This window comes from Mesocricetus auratus, unplaced genomic scaffold, assembly GCF_017639785.1.
Source record: "Mesocricetus auratus isolate SY011 unplaced genomic scaffold, BCM_Maur_2.0 Super-Scaffold_100021, whole genome shotgun sequence".
Taxonomy (NCBI): domain Eukaryota; kingdom Metazoa; phylum Chordata; class Mammalia; order Rodentia; family Cricetidae; genus Mesocricetus; species Mesocricetus auratus.
In genome coordinates this window covers 18,096,734-18,119,662 of record NW_024429202.1, presented here as the reverse complement: position 1 = coordinate 18,119,662, position 22,929 = coordinate 18,096,734, and the positions used below count along the sequence as shown (strand labels likewise).

The window sequence follows — 22,929 nt, the reverse complement described above, 5'->3', positions numbered from 1 at the left end:
ATCACTCCTACTCCATCCTTTCTAATTAATCTAGAGAATGCCAGAGGAAAGCAAAGCTCATCTACTGTGAGGCCTAACCAGCACCCACATGCCACCACCTTCCCCCCTATGAAGACAGTGGAAGTGATTGCTTATAGGTGAATAAGGGGTGACTGTTATATGGGAACCCATAAAGTCAAGATTTTTCTGAGAAGATGTCAAAGCTTTGTGCTGTGGAACCTTCCCATGACATTTTGCAGGGTGGGTGCCACAGCAGCATTCTCTCTCTCTCTCTCTCTCTCTCTCTCTCTCTCTCTCTCTCTCTCTCTCTCTCTCTCTCTCTCTCTCTCTCGCTCGCTCGCTCACTCTCGCTCTCGCTCTTGCTCGCTGTCTCTCGCTCTCTCTCTTCCCTCTCTCTGTGTGTTTCTGGCTGGCTGTCTCTCTCTGTGTCTCCGTCTGTCTGTCAGTCTGTCTTTCTCTCTCTCTCTCTCTCTCTCTCTCTCTCTCTCTCTCTCACACACACACACACACACACACACACTACTCACATCAGCGCCTGGTGTGCCTGGCTTGCCCGGTGCTCCTGGCTTGCCCGGTTCTCCGGGTGGACCCTAAGCAAGAAGAAAGGGGGGCAGGGAGAGAAAATGAAGCAAAGTTGAGACTTGTCAAACACCCATGGCTACAAAACACATCTTGAGGAAGGAAAGGAGGCTCCAAGACGCTAGTCAACTTACCGGAGGGCCCACGGGACCCTTCGGACCTCGGTCACCCTGGAGAAAGAGAAAAGGGTAAAAGCTATAAGCAAGGATAGCTGGGGTCCCACGGGACAGTCTCGAGCATGCACACAGCAAAGACATGGGGCTGAAGCCAGGGGGAGGGCCTAAGGATAGAAGTTCATGCCCCATGGAGCAACAGGTTCAGGACTAGGTCTCCTCTTTAATGATCCCCAGGCTAGAGCACCCAACCCAGAACTTCCCCGTGCTTCTATTATTAGGAGTGACAGGAAGGGACCCACTAGTGTTTTCTAAAAACTCATCCAAAGCCTAAGAAGTAGGAGAACCATCTGAATTGCAGAACAAAGGAGATACAGACTTACATCAATGCCATCTATGCCCGGAACTCCAGGAGGCCCAGGAGGCCCTGGAGGCCCCTGCTCACCAGGAGGACCTCTCTGCCAAACACAAAGCACAGGGGTTAATGGAGAATAACGTGGGCTGAGAGCAACCAGACAAGATCCACCCCCCCAACACACACACACATACACACACCAACAAGAATGTCTCTTTGTGGAGGACAAGTTATTGAACCAAAATATAGTGTATTTCTACCGTCTATGAGGTAAACTGTCCAGGGTGGAGTAGAGTGATGCCTTCAAATGGAAGTAGGGTTCACTTGGCCCCTCCTTCGCAGAATGTATTAAAAAGAGGGGAACTGAAAAGAAGGGGATATCTAATGTCCACTTTCCCCCAAAAAGAAATGAAGAAATGACTGTGGGGGCCATTTGATACCGCCACTGCATATCAATCTTTTGTCTCAAATCCAGCAGGCAAGACTGGAGCAGCCCCAGGACAAATAGTTACTTTACCGCTGCAAACCTTTCCTTGTCCCGTAGACCAGGAGCAGGTGGCGTGCCCGGGTAGGGGTGAGGATAAGGTTTGGGAGGTGTGGGGTAGAAGAGCCCGGAATTCAGGAGCCTGACCTCACATGACACTCCCTGACAATGGGTCTTTGCACGTTGCTTCAAAAGCTACACAAGTTGCAGAGGGACCCTTAGCATTGTGAGCACTGTGTGTCACTTGCAGACAACTGTTTCTATGAGTCTGCAGGGAATACTGGTGCCTGAAACAGTATAAACTTGTTTCTTTAGGGAACTTTTCCCCCCCTCTGCTTCTAGAGGGAGGCGGGGTGAGAGGAGAGGGAGAGAGAAGAAGGCTGCTTTCATCAAGGGAGACTTTGTTTTCCTGAACTCCAAGGACCAGACAGGTTACAATGGGGTCTCTGTAAGTGAAAATGCAAACCTCCCATGGCCTCCCTGCCTGGCTGCTGCACTCCCTTGCCAGGAGCAGGGTGGGGGAGAGACTGGGGAGAATTTGCTTGAGTTCTGACGGGACCCAGGACTGCCGGGCTCCACTCCTGAACTGCTAGTGGGTTTTGTGGTTTCCCTGCAGCAACAGGAGAAAGCTTGCCTGAATTTCTACCTTAACCATCAAGACCTAGCCTTGAGTAGAACCCTGGGCTGAAGAGTGAGTAAACAACAACAACAAAACAAAGCAAACCAAAAAGATGCAAGCTAAAACGTAAGCCCAGCTGAATCATCTGTTACCTCCAGTACTGCGCCTTTAGTGTCAGCATCCAAGTGGGAGAAATGGTCCCTTTTCCCACATCAGTGGGTCATCTAAGGCTCAGACTCAGACCCTACTTGCTGGAAGGGCTCCAGGCTGCAGGGCAGCTGGCCAGAGAGCCCTGAGGGTTCTCTGTGCCTTCTCACCCAGACAGCTTCACCAGCACCTACCTTTCCTTGGAAAATGCAGTATTTTTTAAGTAATTCTTTTCTGTCCCCAGCTTACCTCATCATCGGTGGTCTGGCTGGGCTGCAGATAAAAAGATGGAGAGAGAGTGACAAAGTGCCCCGGCAAGCAGGCACACAACTTACTTGAGCAGCACATAAGCATAGCCCTGACAGCAGCAGTGGCCACCCAAGGGCTCCAGGGGACCAGGCAGTCCAGGCCATCCTGGTGGCTCTCTGATAATCCTCTGACCGGGCTCTGCAGCTTGATGCCCTCTAGACTTCTGGACCTGGCTAGGTGCATAAAGTGACACTTGGACCTCCAAATGCACCCAGAGTAGTGGTTGCAGAGGTACCCGGCCAGGGTGACCTAGGTTCCTTCTGTTTATGAATGGCCTGGAGAGGGTCCTGGGGATTGGAGGAGAGCTAACGGGCCAGGGAGGAGGGATAGAATGACAACAGTCCCCGTTAACCCTCTCCTGGCAGCTGCACCAAGACTTGAATGCACAGCCTTTCCCTACCCCACCCTCACAGTGTAGCCTCGGGCTGTGCCAGGAGCCTGCCAAGGGTCCATGCTCTACAGAGGGGCAGACCCCCCCCCAGTGCTTCTGGAGATGCTGAGCTGCCAAGTGCATCAGACACCGGCCTGCTCGGTGATCGTTTCTACAGACAGGTTGCAAGAAGGACCTGTGTTCCTTTAATTCCGGGCTAGTCAGTATAGCAAGACAGACTCTAGGGAAAGAGAAAGTGGGAGGGGGGATGTGGAGAGACTGGTGCTGAGGAGAGGGCAAGATGGGGAGAAGTTTTTGCAGGTGGTTCAAGGACTCACTGTGCTTCTGACTGGCAGCTCATGGCAGGTTTCTCTCCTGGGTCTCAGTGGGTCACAATGGATCACCATCCACTGGAGTTCAAACTGGTGGGAAACAGCAGAGAGCAGGTCAAGGGATGGTGTTTTGTTGTTGTTGTTGTTTTTGGTATGCTCTATAATTCTTAATAGAACAGTAACCCTTTGAACTTCTGAGCTCGGTGAAGCACAACTCTTGCTTTTTCCTGAGCATGGTTCCTAGTGGAGACGTCTCGAAGCCTTTCCAAAATCCTCTGCTCATTGGCAGATGTCCTTAGCTTTGATTCGATCCCGTGTAGCCCTGGACTAGAAGCAGACCATTGGCCCTGACTTCCTGTTTCTTTTCTTACCACAACCGCCAAAAGTGAATGCTATTAAAATGTGGGCCACAGAGGACAAGGAAGTGCCCAAAGCTTGCCATCTCCTCCCCAAGAAACATGCTAAACTGAAACTTCACCTGGGAGACCAGAGACAGAGATGGCAAGAGGTGACCACAGGGAGAACAGATAGAAGAAACAAAATTTAGTCCTGAAGAAAAAAAAATCCTCCATGAAGTAGTGGAGAAATCTAGAACTTCGGTAATGCAGTAGAGTGTTCAAAGTAGTTCAGATCTGTATGCTACTATCCGTTGTTGGAAGAGAGATAGACGTCTAAAGACTTGAAATCTAGTGCTGAGAACTTTTAAGACTCTTAGTAGGCTCTTATGGGAGGAAGATTAAAACAAGGAAGAAACAGAGGAAGCCAAGAGTTGCCAGGTCTAAAGCGGAAGGCAATCTCAAAGGACAAGGCAAGAAAACCTGCAAATCCCACCAGAAGCTTGAAAGGCATGCTGGCCCATCTTGTGGGGGAGGCAGTTTCCTTGCTGTGCAATTGAAATCAGTTCCTTCTTTCTTGGTCTGTCAGTGCTACTGGCCGTAGACAGCTGGTTAAGTGATCGGATCTCGAATCTAAACACTGGCTTTCTTTTCAGCACATTATGATCCCCACTCTTTCCAACCTACCAAATGACTTCTAGACCTCCCACCTCTAGAAAAATAAGAGATATATTTTCCCCACTGCTGCAGACACCTCCAGATTTGAGATCTGAATGGAGAAAATGGATAAGGAATGGGACCTGAGACAAAGCAGAAAGAAATCCTTCATTTTCCATAAATCTAGGGAGAGACAAGTTGAGAATAAGCACCCCTCTTATAAAGAGGTGGGAAAAACAAGAGTCAAATTAAGTTAAAGAAAAAAATGCTGAGAAGCCATCAGGACATACTTTAAGATGGAAAATTATTTACAAATTGCACGAGCATTGTGCTGTACTGACTTAATAATAGGATGAAGACATTCCCCCAAAATTTGCCAAGCTACACAGCCTCTTAGAGCTGAAGAAACCACTTCAGCCAACACTACCTTTATCAGACCAGTCTTATTTACTGGGGAACAATATTTGAGCTTTATTTTAAATTGCAGTAGAAGTTTTAAAAGGAAGATGAAAAGTAGAACTGGAATAGTTTTTTACTTAATGACAGCAGAATGCATGTCACTTACGGCTGGGCACAGACAAAGTGGAACAAAGAAGTCAACTCATTTGTGGTACTTCACATGGCTAAGAAAGGGCAGAGGATTTCTAAACTTTCTGAACATTAAACCAATCATTTTTTTTTACAAACCTCCCGACATTTCTGAATAAGCACAGTATCTCAATAATGTGTCATATTTTCAGAACAGGTAATCAATGTATTTGTTAACCAATCATCTATTTTAAGGAGGGATAGACGTGAGAACTAAAACTTAAAGCTGTATGTACTCATGTCTACCATCTTCTAGAACCTCCAGGGCTGAACTAAGAAACTTCCATTAAGATTGAAAACTTTCTCCATTTTGTGTGCTTGTTATAGAAACACACCCAGAAGCATCCTCTAAATACTCACAGCTGTGGCTATACGCAATTGCATCTTCATATGCATGGCAAAATGACACATGGAAAAGAGAATTATCATTCCGTTTCCCCAACGGACTACACAAACATTTAACCAGAATATGAAAAGACGTATTCCTCATGCCCAATCTTCAAAATAAAAGACTACTCTGAACAATTTTATCCATTAAGTCTTATGTGAATTGGTCACAGCAAACTAGGTATGCACTACAGGTACATGAGATTTTAGTTTTGAAAAGTCAGCACCCTAATAAACATTAATGATATGGTTATCCAGGGAACCTAAGTCCTTTGTTTAGACAGTCCATGGAAGTTACCTATTACAAATGTGAGGCAATTCTTTAAGCTGTCATCCCCAAAATGTAATACTCTCCGTATAAATTGGTGCACCTGTTTAAATATGCAGAAAATGCAATTGTGGCACAGAAAATGGGGAAATGGAATGCATTTCATCTGTGAATACAAGCTGGCTGTTCGATGTGATCAAGGGCTTCTGAACACATCTGCGTGTTCACATAAACACCTCCTACGCACTAATAATCAGCTATACAACAACCATTTTCTGGCATGCAATATGAATTTCAATTTGCATGCTAATTATTTTGAAGGAAGATTGGCAGGATGCTTTTATAAAAGTCACTTTCATTGTACAGCTGAAATGCCGAGTTCTCATTTTCATATGTGGGATCCTTTTGCTCTTTGAATACTCACTGACAAAATGTATGTGACAAATATTTTAATTTAGGCTTTCGGTCAACATTTTTTTAAAGCCCAGGATAAACCAAGCACTGGAAAAATAGTTTATGACAGCCAGATAGTCCCCTCTCCACAAACAGTTCCCAGTCTGTAACATGAGGGGAGAAAAATGTGAATAGAGAAACAGAACCTTCTAAAAATCTACTAAGAGAAACATAATGTACCTTAGGAAGCATCACCATTTTCAACAGGAAATGTTTCTCCTTCTATCAAAGGAAATGGAGTGATGTGACTGGAAATTTCTTATACCTGTCCAGATTTGGCATTATCCTAATATCCCATCTCTAAAAATCCTTGAGATGATTTCATTTCTGAAGCGAGGGTAGAGCTTAGCTAATGACATCAATGTTGGGGCCCAGACGCCAACACTCTAGTCTTTATTATAGGACTATAGGCATTGCTACTTATTTTGCTGGATGATGGACTCAGCTCCAGATTACTGAAAATGGTAAAAGTTTTGATTTTGTATAAATGGAATTATTTTTACAGTTTTCCAGTATTAAACACCTAAGCTAATTTTTTCTAACAAGCTAAAACCTTTATTAAGCTGTATGGTCAATGACAAAATATTTTAAAATGCTAAGGGTTCTGATCTCATCCCGATGTGCCACCTCTGATGAGATGCTGCCTTCTCCCAGATAACATTTCCTAGGAACTGCACAGGGACCTCTGAGCTGCCCTGGAACCATGAGTTTCCCCAACTCTGTGCAGAAGGAGTCATGCAGTTCAGACCACGTGCTGAAAATATAGTTAAATATGGGCAGATTATACCAAAGGCTGAGGCAGAATGGTGAAAGGAGAAAGTGTCCAACCTGGAGTTAACACACTGGGGATACATTCATTTATTAAATTGTGTGCTTGGATATAAATACCATGGAGGACACAAAGGTATTATTTAAGGCCCTATATGTGCTTAAAAATAATTTAGCAATAATTGCTACAGCACTTGAAATGGTAAAATGTTTTTCTAGCTAAAGTCACCATGTAACACATAATATATGAATGGGTCCAAACAGCAATTGAGATTTTCACACGTGGAAATGAGAGGATAAAGCTGGGGTTTTGAATAGAGGGGACTAGGACAAAGCCCATGGGGAGGACAAAGTATGCAGAGGAGGACCCAGATTAGCTGGGGCAGAATACATATCAAGACTTTTCACACTATGAATTCTAAGCTAAGGAATTTCAGTATTCAGGGTGTTATCATCAAAGATGTCTCTTCAGTGGATAAACATGGTTAAGAAGTTGGTGGATTTAAAAGGGCACTTCATGAAGAGTCAGTTGGTCATACATGTCTGATACCTTAGGCAGGAAGCTATTACAGTAGGCTTCGAGAAGTACTACTCACTGAGCTATGACAATGCGTTCTATATCTGCCAAGTGAACATAAATCCCTCTGCTCATTCCACAACCTGTCCTGCTGCTGTCCTATTTTCTACACCTCCTTCTACAAAACTCAAAACAGCTGGTACTCAGTCTGCAACACCTCTCCTCATTTTCTCTTGAGTCATTTCCAACTGAATGTCCATTCCCACCAGGCCATTGCATCCTGATCCAATCACTCTCATTGGTCTTTAAAACCGACAGTCAACTGGCAGTCATTGTCTTATGTGACCTCTCTTGCATTTGAAATAATTGTTGTGGCATTCACCTTGAATCGGTGTTTTCTCTCAATTTTCGGGGCTCGACAATTGGTTTCACTCCTCTATCACAGCCGCTTTCTTTTTCATTAAATCTCCCTCCCTGTGGCAATAATCCTGACTACCTCAATATAAGTCTTCAGTGTTACACCTATGTATGACTTGACTTTATGGCTTTCATAGTGCATAAATGTTCACAGCTCCCAGAGTTCCCTCCTTCATGATCCTGTCTCCTTAACTTCAAAAGCTCACAGCTAACTGCCTGCTCAGCATTTCCCTCAGATGCTTAGTGATGTGGCTTCTGCAACTTCATTGGCTAGTTCTCACTTCCTCTTCTAGTCACCCTGCTTTGCAAGTAATACTCAAATATCAGGTAACTCCAATACTTGTCCCTTGTCACTCCTGTTCTTGCTTCCTGGAATCTTCCTCTCTAAGAGATCTACAGGTTATTACCTCAGATCCTTCGAAAGTGTTTACCTCTGAATGAGTCCCACTTCAACTTTCAATTTCATTTTCCCTAATAGCATTTATGATTTCCTGACAAACTATGAACTATTCAATTCCTCCTTGTGCCTCCCCCAGAATGTAAGCTCCATTTAGGCATTACTTTTGGGCCTCTTAGTGACCTGAAGTTATCCTGTACCTTAGTTAAAAATTTTAAAGTAGTTGTTGACTGTTAATAACAGAACACAAGGATTGTACATTGCTTAAATCACTAAAACCATAACTTCCTACAACATTTCTCAAATACCAGAAATGCTGATCATGGCATCAAAACTTATTCTCCCTGGTTGTTGTTCATGAAACTTGCATTGTTTTCCCATTTGTAGGCAATGTAATCCAATGCTACAGAGTAAAGAAGACAAATAGCCCTTCCACCAACGGTTTTGCGCACTCTGGCATTTTTCTCTGAATCTGAAGAAAAATAATTACAACAAGGCATCAAAAATACACTTGTCATAACATCAAATCTGTCAGGTTCTACGTCGATTTATTGGGAACTTGCACAGGTAAAGAGAAGAATGATTTGAGTTATATATGGGGAAATCCACATAAACTTTTATCCTCCCTCAAACAAGACCAAACATTGCTGAAAAGTGAGAAAGACTAACTTTGTTTTCTAATAGAGCTGTAACAAATAACTCTCCCAGGTAATCATGTTGACAACAAACAATAAAGAACCTGTCATAAAATAACATGTTTTTATGGTAAGCTGCCAGGGAACCAAGCTTTGCAGTGGGATAAATGACATCATCCTAAAATACAGGCACAGGGGAGAATAGGAAATGAGGAATTTATTGCTTTAAAATAAAAAATAACAAACTTCCAGATATGCATAGGGAAAATATAAAATGTTCTGAGCCCACTAAATAACTGCAAATGAAGAGAATGTGTTTGAATTGTAGACCACGTGAGCACTCATGAAAGCTTGTTGGAATTGTTTTCTTTTTTCCAATTTAGGAAAACAGAAGGAACACAAGATAAAATGAATGGGGAAAGTCACAAACAGCTATAACGTAAGTTAGTCTTTCAGCATTAGCGATTCATCAAATGCTTAGGTTTCATTTTTATTAAGTAGTTCTTATACCTACCTTCAACAGCTGATAACGCCTATGGGAAAAGATTTTGGTTTATTTACTAAAGAAAAGCAAGTGTTGACCCTGAGACAAATATTCAATCAATAGAACATGTTGAAGATTAAAAACAATCCAGTCATGCTCATAAAATACTGCCTTTCTGGTTTCAAGATATTTCATGTTATTTTTTAACTTAAAAATTCCTAGAAAGTGATACTTGCTATCTCCAAACTGAGAGACAGGTGACCCATTGGTATGGGTTTTCTGCCTTTCAAGATATATGTGTATCACTAGCCATCACTTTTTTTTTGAGTCATCAAAGGGACTCTGAGCCATCTGATAACCAGAACACCATGCCTAGAGAAGCATATGCATTAGCCATCACCTTTTAAGACCTGAAAGGAAACATATAGTTGGCAGTGGTTGTCAATAATTCCCAGCAACTTCAGATGTTAGGCAAATTGAAGAAAAGCCTAAGATGACAGGCTATGATGCAAAAACAAGGGTCTAGGGCAATTCATGGGCACTTGGACTTTGAAGACTTATGGCTCAGCCGCTTTAATTTTAAACAATTAGAGATAGTATAAGAAGTCTTTATAGGTTTAGAAAGGAATGAATTAGTATATATGAATTTCCAAATGAAAATCTGTCCGTCTCAAATACAATTTCTTCTCCTCTCCAGGATTCCTCTCAGACACCATGTCCTGTAGTGAGGCTCCCTGACCTTCCGTTGCAACCCTTCTACCCTGACTGATGTCACTGAGGTGCTTGCTCAACTGCCTGCCTGGCACATTTCAATACCATTGTGCTGTTCATGCTTCATATCATTCCTTGCTTGTATGGCTACCTCATTCTGCATAGCCAGGAGAAAGCAACGTCTGTGACTTGCTTGACTCTGTACACGTAGCAGATAAGCATCCAATAAAACTTAGCTGAATCAATAAACAAAGAGGATTAATGTTTAAGGACACATATTGTCCTCCTCAATCTTCCTTTATTTCTTAACATTTGTTTTGTTTTATTGTGCTGAAGAGTAAATTCTAAAAAAAACTATGCAAATCATAAATGCCTTCCCAAGTAAGAATATTTCTTCACATGTGTCTTCCTTCCTTTCTTTCTTCCTATTTTTAAGACAGGGTCTCACCATGTAGCCATGAGGCTGGCCTTGAACTCCCTATACTCATATGGCTGGTCTTAAACTCACAGAGATCGACCTGACACTGCCTAAAAAGTGAACCACAATACCCATAAAATGTACTTTTTCCCCAAAAGAAAGCTAGGTGAAACAAAAGAAAATAAAGTAAATTACAAATTTAATAACTAATTCTGTTTCTTACAAGCCAGTAAACCTACTCAAAATAGTTTATTTAACTGGGTAAGTGGAAAGGGTACTATCTGCATGGGTTATCTTACAAAATTGTCCTAAAGATCAGAAAATTAGAAAATCCAGGTTATGAAAACTTCTAATTGTTATATTAAAGACACTAAGATGATTTTTGAAGGATAAATGGACTTCTCATTTATAATTTTCTCCTAGGGAGGAGGAGCAAAAGAAGAAGGAAGAGTTGGGTAAGAAGGAAGCAGATGGGGGAAAGGGAGATGGCTACATTAAGGAAAAGTTTGAGTTTGATGTTGTCATCGTGATGTCTTTAATGGAGGTAGGGTTTGTTTTTTGCCTATAGTTTCCATCTAATTATCAGTGTTACCATCATTACTACCACCATCACCACCCAATATTTAACTTCAGTAGGGATTTAGGCTCTGATCTCTTTTGTTTCCAGGAAGGGGTCAAGGGTCCAGAATTCATCTGAAAGGGAAAACATTGCACATGCCTATGCCAAGTCCTTTTAACACTGGTGACAGCATAATGACTTAGAAAAGCTCCTTACTGTACCAGAAGCATGGTGTCAAACCAGATGCTAGATTATTAGCTGCATTCCTACATGCACAGAAAAAAAAACAGAAGATAACAACTTAAACTTCGCTGCATTGTCGAGTGAGACTAGATTTGTCAGAAAATCTACAACTGGCTAGGGCATATATAGCAAAATTACATAATATTGGGACTTCACCACTCTGGAAATAAAACAATTGAAAGACATCTTTAATAGCACCCAAAAGGCAGAGCTCTAAGACTTTCAACAAATCCATTTTTAAGCAACTGACACTCAGCCACCTTGAGAAGGTGTTAAGACCTTCACTCCCTAGCCCGTGTCCCGAAATGGCACTGGCATCACAGAGGTGGCATTGTCTGAAAACCACTCCAGGGTCATTTCCAAGTTCCTGCTGCACAGAATTTGAGCATTTCACAACAGTGGCCACATCAGCTTTCTAACCCAGCCACTTGAAGTGTGATGACTCCTTAGACGAAGAAATACTTTCTCAAGAGTCTACAAGCCAGAGCAGTAATGTGGCAGTTACAAATTGCTTCCTGTCTATCACGGAATATAGAAATTTCACACCAACTTTCACACTAATCACAACTCTTCCTGTAAAAACAAGCTATTTGAACAATTCCATTACTGAGATCCCCGATAGCCTCTTTTTCCAAGAGAAGTGCACAGAAACAATTCAAAACCACCGTGTCACCCTTACACCCTCTATGACATAGACTCTGTGACTAGAATATAATAGTTCCATATAGTAGAAGATAAGATTAGTGTCAACAGTTTACTTATATTGAATTTTATCCCCTTCTGTTTCTCTGAAAGAATCCTTACCCTCTAAGGTTGTATTTTTAAATTACCATCAAAATGCTATAAAATACTCCTAAAGAATTGCTACTCTGTGTTCAAAATGATAGCACTAGAAGGTACCAGTTGATACAATTTTGAAGTCTTTTTTTTTTCATAATGATGGACTTCTACAGTAAAATGATGAACAGAGCTTTAAAATTCTTTGCTTCAGATAAGAGCAATGATTCAGTGGTTAAAAACCTATACCGCTTTGGGTGAGGACCAGAATTCAGCTCCCACATCAGGTTACTCATAATCATCTGTAGCTCTAGAACCAGGAAATCCAATGCCCTCTCTGGTGTCCAAGGACACTGCATTCATATGACCAGACACAAATATACATACTAAAAATAAAAATTATTTTTAAATTCTTCTCTTTTCCACTATCACACAAAGCCTAGGTCTAAATATATATCGCACCATCTACATGCTTTTCATTCTTGCTTATCAAACACCATACGACTTCTCAACTTTACATCTTACCATGTGCATTGACTAGCCTTCACCCACCTCTCACAAACACTCCAATTATACACATTCATATTGCTCAAGTCAACCAGTCTCCAGACTCTTGGATGCATCCTACTTATTCTTGAATGGTTTTCCCTCAGTTATCTTCTATGATATCTTCCTTTCTTCTGCCACTTCAAATCCTTCCCTTTCAAAACTTATTGCTTCCAAAAATGATGGATTCCTTGACTAAGCGAATTCGTGATTTATCTCTAATCTCATTTGAAAAATTCAAATTCATTATATATACATGATATGCACTACACTAGTGTGGGTCTCCTTGTAAATTGTCTCAAAGGCTAATGGATGCTCCGGGTGGGTGTATAACACCTTAACTCCAAGATGTCCTTAACCTCCTTTAAGATTACCTGCTCGACACCCACAGCTAAACACTGAACTGACCTCCTGGAACCCAGCTGCAGAGAAGGAGGAGTGATGAGCAAAAGGGTTAAGATTTGGCGGGTGAAACCCACAGAAACAGCTGACCTGAACAAGGGAGAGTTCATAGACCCCAGACTGATGGCTGAGAGGCCAGCATGGGACTGATCCAGACCCCCTGAATGTGGGTGTCAGTCAGGAGGCCTCAGCATCCTTTGGGGCCTCAGGCAATATATCAGCATTTAGCCCTGTCATCCAGATGGACTTTGGGAACCCATTCCACTGTGGAGGGATGCTGTCTCCACCTGGACACATGGGAGAGGACCTAGGCCCTGCCCCAGATCATATGACAGACTCTTGAGATCCTCCATGAAGGGCCTCACCCTCCTTGGAGAGTGGAGTGGGCATTGGAAGAGTGGTTGGGGGAGGGAGAGGGAGCTGGGATTGACACGTAAAGAAAACTTGTTTCTAATTTAAATTAAATTTAAAAAAAGATTACTGCTCAACATATAAGCACTCACAACTGGCAATGAAGGCTTTTTGAATCAGTGATGTGACATATTTGATAAACATTACAAAGTGAATAACTATTCATTGCATGCACTATATCCGGTGATCCAAGATGTCTGGGGTGTTGAGCTTTAGCCCCCTGGGTTTGTCTTCAACTAGAATTGTGGTTGTACTTTGTGATTTTATACTTACAGGGACAGAAACCCGAGGATTGTCCGCAAGCTTTCCCAGTACAGCAAAGCCGTCAGTATCAACCTGGCCTCTTGGCTTTATAGGTAAGGATTCGATCCTGACACAGTCGATGAAAAGTGTGGCACTGGTCCTTTCCACACCGATCATGATCTTGTGCCACTGGGAGTCGAACAAGGACGGCGAATTTGAAAAGTCTGCCGACTGGAGACTTCCGTCTGCTCCCTTGTATGAAAATGCAACAGACTTCGTTTGGCCGTTTATCTTCACGCCAACTTGCTCCTTCCCTGAGGAATCCTGGATTTGCCAAATGTTCCAGTTCTTTTCGAGTGTGCTTCCAGTCATCCGAAAAGTGGTTAAAAAGGAATACTCTTCGGGCAGTCCACTGGGATACAAATGCCTGAGTAAAAAAATTGAAAATAATAAATATAAACCTTGTTTTCTGTGCTTATACACATTTACCATTTCCGGTGTTTATGTGATTTTTAAATTCTAGTCCGGCAGAAAGGCTACAGTGAAGGAAAACTGCGTGGAATTTGTTCTTTGATGACATCCTGTACAGACCTTCAGAGTTCAATCATTCATGCTTATCAATGCTCCACCTTAAAATACAGTTTTTAAAACACCTCCCACATAGTTAGAAAAGGTTCTCAACAATATGATTATTTATTCTACCCAAAAAGCCACCATTCAGCAATGCCATCCCACCCACATTCTTGCAATGTCCGAGTAACATTTCCTTCAAAAGTGATAGAGAGGGTTAAAGTCTAAATCGACTCTACTAGCTTATAAAAACCATGTAATTAGAGTGGGTTTTAATATTGTACATAGGTTAAAATTATTTGTATTTTTATAATTGCTAGGCTAGCCTCAAAAATTGTATTATTCTAGACCCGCATAAACATTTTGAGAATTAGTAACCAACTACACAGCATCCATTTAAGGGCTCCTTCACATTAAGGATGTCGTTTTTTCAGGGATTTCAAAGTATGATAGTAGCTGTTTGTCACTGGATTTGTAATGAGAAATGGGTGACCAACACTTCACTCCCTACTCCATCCCCATCCCTTTTCAGTCTGCCAACTAAGTGTTACAACATAGCTACTTTCTTCACTGCTTTAAATGGAAGCTAAAACCAGCAGTGTCTCTAAGACATGCCTTTTCTATCTACCCTGATCTACAGATCTTCTGCTGAAACAAGAAGCTTAGGGGTTTTCAATGTTAATGTCACCTTTCCACATCCTTTATATCTTCTTCTATGTATAAGGAAATTCCTCAACAAGAAAGAAACGCTAGAAAAAACTAGATGTTAGGGAAATGTGTTTGCTAATAAGAAAATTGAAAACAAATAGGCACTAAGATCCAGAGTTTCAAACCACCTTCTTTTAGGTCAAACTTCTGTATTAGCTCCCTTCTTACAAAGAATGAAGAAAAGGAAGGCAAGGAGAAATATCACAATGGGTATTGATTTCATATATGTGGCATTTAGTGAATTGAAACATAGGATGCATGTACATGCATCTGCACACACACACACACACACACACACACACTTACTTGTAAAAGTATATAGAAGTTTTTGCATGTGCTTTTAAAAACACTTTAGAATACAGAAGAGAAATACAAAAGAACTGTCTAAAGTCCTATTTTTTCCATAATAGAACAAACAACCACATCACTCCAGATACTTGTTTTAAATATAATTTTTCTCAATTGACTTGTCGCACTTCCTTTGATTTTATATTTTTGGATCCAAACCAATTCCAAAATAATCTCTTAAAAACAAACCAAAGTTCTCAATTTATAGATGTATTCATTTGGAACACTCATAGAATACCTCATTCTTACACGCACTGACATACCAAGGGTACCTGTGTGTGTATCTCTCTCCACACATATGAAGATCATGTGAATATGTATACAAATGTTACTGTGACTAACATGTTAATAATATTTTAGAGTATACTAGTTATGTTAAGAGGGGAAGAAAGGAAATTTACCTCATTATTCATATGAATAAAATATACATATCAGTGTTTACCAAAGACTGTTAAATCTCTGAAACCTAACACATAGAACAGGCAGCCTAATGTATTTTTAAACACCCAAGAATCCGTTCTTGAAAATATGCTATGCCTATCAATAAGCAAACCCAACAACATACATAATTTAGAAGAAGTTGGGTGTATAAATGATTTATTGTATTCCAATCTTCATGAAGTACCTTAAATGGAGAACCATATGGGTTTGAATACAAGATTCAAAAGTCTTAAAAACTTGAAATATTTGTTTATGACCTTAATACCAAGACAGTTAAGATCTGCATTGTAAAAGAAAACAAGCATAACACGTTTGTAAATGGTAGTTAAGAACGAAAAGATATTATGCCCAAAATAAAGAATGAAATGAAGCAGAATCATGCCTCTTAATTCTTCAGTAATTATCAAGATAAATAAGTTAAAAGTGTGACTATATGGCATTGTTTTGTGGCATATTTCTCTCCCATGAAGAAAAACCCTTTGAATATTTTTTCAATGTCCCAGAACCTGTTTTCTCCAGTACAAAAAAAAATCATCAAAAACCAAATATTTCTGTTCCTGGAGAATGATTCAAATTCCCTCTCTCTTTGTCATCTAGCTTATGCATGAGTAATTTAAAAAGAAGGAATTAATTTCCATGATATATATGTACCATATTTTCATTATCCATTCATCAGTTGAAGGACACTTCTTGGTGATAGTGAATAAAGTGGTGATGAACACGGTTGAGTAAGAATCTGTCCTTCAGACACATACAAGGAATTGTACCTCTGGATCATAGTATAAATCTATTTTTAGTTTTTTGAGAAAAAAATGAAATTTTCAAGTAAATTATGAAACTAGAAACTATTATGAGTGAGGTGACCAAATCCAGAAAAACTAACTCTCTTATTTGTTGTTTCCAGCTATGAGTCTTTATAAATCTGTATATAACCCCAAATAACAGTAGAAACCAGAAAAGTAAGAAAGGGCCGTGGTGGTAGAGGGGTGAGAAGGACCTCTTGAGAGAGAGAAATAGCATAATACAGGGTGATATGAAGGAGGAGCTGTGAAAAACAGAGGGAATTGCTTGGGAAAGGAAATACAGTGGAGAGAGAGAAATACTAAGGATATTTGAAAAAGCCATAGAGAATCACATTGTACTATTTTCGCTTAAAAATACATATAATGTACATATATAAATATAATCTGAATACAGTTATGACATATGGGTGGTAATGATCCCCCCTAATAGTCACAAACTATTTAATAAAGAGCCTAGTATCAGGCATGAGAAACCTCCTTTTAAGTCAGTGACCAGGGGAGTCAAGAGACTCTCCAAACAATATAGGTATTGCTGTTGATTTTGGTTTCCTACAAGAATTTGAAAGCAAGTCTGAAGCACAGAACTTGGAGGACTTGAACTGGGTCTGACCTGGAAGCCTTCTCCCTGAGGAATAGCTCTTGCAGTGTTTCAATGTCCTATGCAAGCTGCCTAGGAAAAAAGCAATCAATAGTCCTTTCACAGCCGTGTTACCTACAGACCACAACAGTGACCAGCATGACAAAAGATCTCAAAAGTGCAATAGTGGCACTGTATCTTGGGGGCAACCAATTGTCATCTCATTGGATTTAAGGCCTGCTTAATATGAGGGAATCCATGCCTAATATTGAAAACCTAGCCAACTATCTGTGGCTCCTGAGGTCATGAACCCTATAGGAGAACTGACTATTGACATTTTCCTAAACCAATACAATTTCTAACTGCATTCAAAATGCATAGCCTTCTGTCCACATAAGTATGTAGCTCTCCTCCCTCATCAAGACGTCTCTTTTTGAGGCAAAGACCATTACAGAAATTCACGACTAGTCAAACTGAAAATAACTGACTGTAGGTAGGTACACAAAATTGATACATCTACAACACGGGAGGAAGAATCAATCTTTCCCAAAGATGGGACCCCTAACTGGCTATCTAATCCCAAGTGGCCAGCCCTAAAAACATATGTACAAGCAACATTAAATGGACTCAGCTGGTTGCATTTATACATTTAGGGTGTGTGTGTGTGTGTGTGTGTGTGTGTGTGTGTGTGTGTGTGTGTAACAATTAAAGAATGAGAGGCCAGGAATTTGAGAGGAGGCAGGGGAAACAGACGATGAGTTGGTGAGAGGAGGACAAGAAAATGATACAAATCCACTACTCATATAAAGCTCTCTTCAAAAATAAAATTTTTAAAATAAATAAGAAGGAGGCTCGCCTTACATGCAATTTCCTCTTTGGGTACACTCCAGTTCTCCGCTAAGAGAGTCCAAGCACTCTACAATTATTAATATTTGTTCTATATAGTAATGTTAGGACACAGTTCTCCCTTAAAGCTCTAACTTTTAACTGATAAAACTGAGGCTTAAATCGCTTGCTCCAAACCAACTAGAGTTGGGGACAAGATGCATGGGGAAGGCAGTGAAAGAAAGGAATAACTAAGAATATAAAAACATGTTTGGACTATCGTAATAAACTGTGAGCTAGCCTAAAAACAATTACAAGATAGAAATAAATCTTCCTCGGAAAAAAATAGGAAAAAAAGGGTTTTGTTGTGTGCCTAGAACTTCACATAACCCAGCACTCTGGCTCACCTCCCTTTATACTTCATGCCTCCTGTTTCCTTCTTTCTTTCATCCACCATATCCTAGTCTAGAACTGTGAGTATTTAGCTAGGACCTGCGCCCATTACTTATGAAGGCTCTCAGCACTTAGACAAAAACAGCAGAAAAGATGAGCCGGATGCAAAGAACTGTACATCAGTCTCTGAACTGGGGTTAATGGCAGCCAAGATTGTGCTTCAAGTCATGGAAGGGAAAATTGGATCAGGGTTTTGTGTCATGTCATCATTTTATTATACGAGAAACAACAATTTTGAAGTTTACTTTGGAACCCAGCTAGTATTCCGTTAGATGAAAATACCATCTTGGCAAAGAAATAACTGAACAAATAAATAGAGCCAGAGTTGCCACTATCGGACCCACTCTAGTTAGCTTTAACTGTCAACTTGATGCAGCCTAGAGTCACCTGAGAAGGGATTGCCCAGCTCAGATTCGTCTGTGGGCGATGTCTGCAGGGGAACTGTCTTGTTAACTGATGCACCAGAGCCCACCCACCTTGGATAGTGCCATTCCTCAGGCAGGTGGTCCTGCGCTATATAAGGGAGCTCACTACCTATGAGCCTGTGAGGTGGGAAGCAGAATTCCTCCATGGTTTCTGCTTGGAGTTCTTGCTTGAGTTCCTGCTCTAATTTTCCTCAGTGATGGACTGTAACTCAGAAGCATAAGCCAAATAAATGCTGTCCTCCCATAAGTTGCTTTTGGTCACAGTGTTTATCGCAGCAACAATAACAAAACTAGAACAATACCTTTCATCTTTCCACATGTGAGTGAGTGTTCAGGCTCAGTACAGTTGTTAGAAGCATGCAGCCTAGATTTCAGCCTTCCCCGTGAGCACCAAGCCTCTAACTTACATGTCTAAATAAACTAAACTCTGAGGATTCAGTTTCTTCCTATATTAAACAATGTTATAAAGTAGTTAAGAATAATATTAGTAAATACCTTGGACCGTTCTTGTGTTACACATATTGCTTAAAATGTGAATTTCTACCTTCTTTCATTTTATATCAGATTCTTCTAAATTGAAAAACACTTGAACTTAAATTTCTAGGACATCCTTTCATTATAATTAATCACTATTTTCTTACACAACTTAATGTCTATTAAAATCCTAATGTTTAATCTACCAAAGGAGTCTTAGTTATATTTTTATAGTGCATTAAAAGACTTCATATATAATACTAATACATATGCATTTATGACATGAAAGCATATAAGGACTATTTCAGGAGGAGAAATGAGAGGGACTTGAGAGCTGGACACCAGCAGAGTTCATGACATACATGTATGAAAATGTAATGATCAAAACCATTAGTTTGTACAATGAACATACACAAATAATAAAAAACTCCAAAAACATATAACAACCATCTTGATCACAAGATATGTGGATGATACAAAACCTAGATCAGAGAAGGACATTCCTTACAATGGCACGACTCATTCAACTGACATACACCAAAGAACCTCCAGGGCTGAAGAACTCACAGATTAATTCCAGAAAAGGACAGCGATCAAATAAAAGCTGTATGTGTATCCCTCCCTGTGTTTCTGCTATAATTATTTCCTTTTGTTGTTGCTGTTGTTTGGTGTCATCTAGGACCTAAGATTGTATGTGTGGTTCTATTTCAGCACCGGCACACTTGAACAGCTCCACTGCGAGCCTTCAAACCACACTGCGGCTTCTGGTTAAATTTATGCCTCACTTGTGGTGTTTTTCACAGAGGGTCCTTTCAGTCAAAACCAGACAAATTACAGAAAAACAGAAAGCAAAATACTAAGAACATGTCCTGAGTTGATGTATAATAGTCTCAGTGATGTTTTTATTCCTGGAATGGAAAGTAAATTACAAACCTACCATGAAGAGCGGTATTCAGGTGCTAATGATTGATAGGGGCACACATTCCTTTGGCTTTCTTTCCTTTTTTTTTTTTTTTAGAATTTCTGGCAATTTAACCCAATGTCTAACAAATGCTAGGCAAGTGCTCTACCTCTGAACTGTATCCCAAGCTCTTCATCTTAAAATAAAAATAATCCAAGAAACATAGTAAAAAAAAAAATCTCTAACATTGAATTGCTGTAAACATTTCTAAATGCGTTTAAGGCAGATAATTAGAGGTTTTTTGATAGATTACCTTGTTGGGATCCTGAAGTCTACATTACTCCCCAACTTGTAAGCCACTTGTAACGCAGTGGACCCCACCACCCTCTGGACTGCTCTTCGAGATGCAGTTCTCTCGATTTGGAACTGAGAAATCAGGTCAAACCCTAGAGAAAAGGAATATAAAAAGGAAGTTGGAAACGAGACTGGTTCTGAATCCTCCCCAAATCAATTATATTTAGAAAGCCTGCATTTCCAACACAGTGCAGTGCTTCTTGCCTGGCAAGTCATCTTGGCCGATCCTGATCTTGGGACACATCTCACTTCCGCCATTGGGACTGGCAGGAAACCCTGCAAAAGCAGTACCAAGTCATCCAATATATCCACTACAAGATGTTAATTGATCAATATTAATATTTAATAATGTTAATAACCCAGCAACTGATTAAAATACAGTGTTATACGAGTTTGCTTGTGAGCCATGCATTTAGCTTTAACTCAGCACCTCCATGATCAGAATTCATTCAACCCTCAGCTTCTCCTGAAGGGACACAAGGCATGGAATTATAGTAATAATTTATGATGGAAAAATGTTCCTGCCTGGAGAAGTTGGGGACTTGTTCCATTTAGAACCAGAGCTGCACAGTGTCCTGGATGGCATGGGTTGGAGGCCTATTTGGATCCTTTCTGGTGGTTTAGGCTTAAAATATTCCTTAAATGCCACCAATTCTAAACATACAATGACATTACAGAGTCAGCCTTGAGACAGCTCAATGGGACTCCCAGACAAGTGCAGTTCATGAGGAAGTGTCACCATCAAAGATGAGTTTTTATAACTGCCATGCCCCATCCTGCATCAATAAGACTAATCTGGTAATAGATTTCTTAGACTTACACACACACACACACACACACACACACACACACACACACCAACAACAACAACAACAGGAACAATAAACAAACAAAACTAAACCACAACAACAAAAGCGAAAAGTTTCAGTATGAACCTGAGCTTTGGTCTACCCAGCAAACTACATCAAATATTTTCTTCTTATCCTCCTGAACCTAGTGTTTTGGGGAAATCCATCCACCTACCCGTCTATACATCCTTGCATTCTCTCAATATTTACTGTTCACCATCTGAAAGAGGCACCATGTTAGGCCCTAGAAAAGGCACAACTGTCCTTCCTGCCTCCGTGTTCACAGTGGGGACTCCCTTTCCAGGCTCAACACTGAGCACAGAATCAGTCATCCAAGCATCTCCTCGATGAAGGATGAGAAGGGAAAGCGTGAAGGAATGTTGGAGGCACAGTCAGTCTTCATTCAACCACAGCCCTGCTTCATCATAGTAATGCCTGCTTCCAGTGGAAAGAGATACTTCAAACTCCATAAACTATGGGTCTTACTTGGGCGACGCTTCGGAGTTGCAGACACCCAGGGTCCCAGAAAACTGCACGCAAAGAAGAAAACTGGAATCTTCCTGAAGAAGAGAGAACAAAAATGGTGCAAACAGGAATCTCTTCAGTTGGTAACTACTTTCATATTTTCAACTTGCCAAACCTGACTGATGGAGGCAACCAAATCCCAATGTATACTATTGCCTTCATTTCCATTTTGAAAGCTCACTAAGACCTTCTACAGATAAATAAATTCTGGCTCCTGCTGTCCCAGTCACACACACACATACTCAATATCCCACTATCTCACTTCCTACACTACCCTGTCTCTGCTTTCTCTTGTCTTTGTTTTCTGCCTCTCTTTCTGTAATTGTGTCTTCTTTTTGTAGCTCAAATGATTACTCACTCACTGTACTTTCTCATCTGTCTCTACCTCCTATGCTCCCTTAGTTTTCACTGTCTCTCACCTCCCCCTCAAGCTACCATTACTGCAAAAAATCCTCACCCACCTCCCTCCAGAGTCATAGGCTTACCAGCAGTTCTTCATGTTTTCAGTAGGTTCTCTCTGGTTTGTAATAGCCACTGAGAAGAGGGGGTTATAGGGGAGTCACTACTCCCCCCAAGACACCCTCTCTATCTTTCTAGGACTCTTGAGTTTTGGCCCCAGTCTTGGTCTTTCTTGCCCCTGGTAGGGCTAAAAGCAAAAAGTGAACCAGGGACAGCATCTAATAACTCTTTAAACTGAAGGAAAGGAAAGGGGTGGGAAGAGGCAGCCTGCTGTAAGCCCAGGCCCAGTCAGGGGCGTGCCCTCAAAGCTAGCAAGGTTACACTGAAAGAGGGATTGAATGGGAAAAGCCTTGCTGAAAAGAAAAAAAATCAGGATGTGGGGAGTTTCACCAGAAAAAAATGCAGCAAGCTGCTATAGGAATACAGTGGGCGCTTTTAAAACAGCTATAGGATACAGTAGAGGCTTTTAGAGCTGTTACAAGGGCACAGGGGAGGCTTTCAGCAGCCACAGACCTAGTAAAGAACTGCCTATTAGGAGGCAGAGGTGTGGGAACTCACTGGAGCCTTGCTGCCTAGTCAACCTAGATTTAGATCCCCTTCTCCTGGCTTACCAGGTATATGAACTTGAGCAAGGTAATTGGCCTCCCTATATTTAACTACCTTATCTATATTTAAAAACTTTATCTAGAATGGA

At 40.9% G+C, this 22,929-nt stretch overlaps 1 protein-coding gene across 1 annotated transcript in view; it reads right to left on the bottom strand.

Moving 5' to 3' along the window:
- Col9a1 (collagen type IX alpha 1 chain) overlaps positions 1 to 22,492 on the bottom strand; it is an 82,961-nt gene extending 60,469 nt beyond the window's left edge. Inside the window, 10 exon segments of the mRNA XM_005086519.3 lie at positions 528 to 590; positions 714 to 749; positions 1,076 to 1,150; positions 2,547 to 2,570; positions 3,315 to 3,398; positions 13,555 to 13,951; positions 20,363 to 20,495; positions 20,608 to 20,679; positions 21,738 to 21,811; positions 22,262 to 22,492. Coding sequence (XP_005086576.1) covers positions 528 to 590; positions 714 to 749; positions 1,076 to 1,150; positions 2,547 to 2,570; positions 3,315 to 3,398; positions 13,555 to 13,951; positions 20,363 to 20,495; positions 20,608 to 20,679; positions 21,738 to 21,811; positions 22,262 to 22,275 — 972 coding nt within the window. The 5' untranslated portion in view covers positions 22,276 to 22,492.
- Between the last annotated feature and the right edge of the window lie 437 nt (positions 22,493 to 22,929).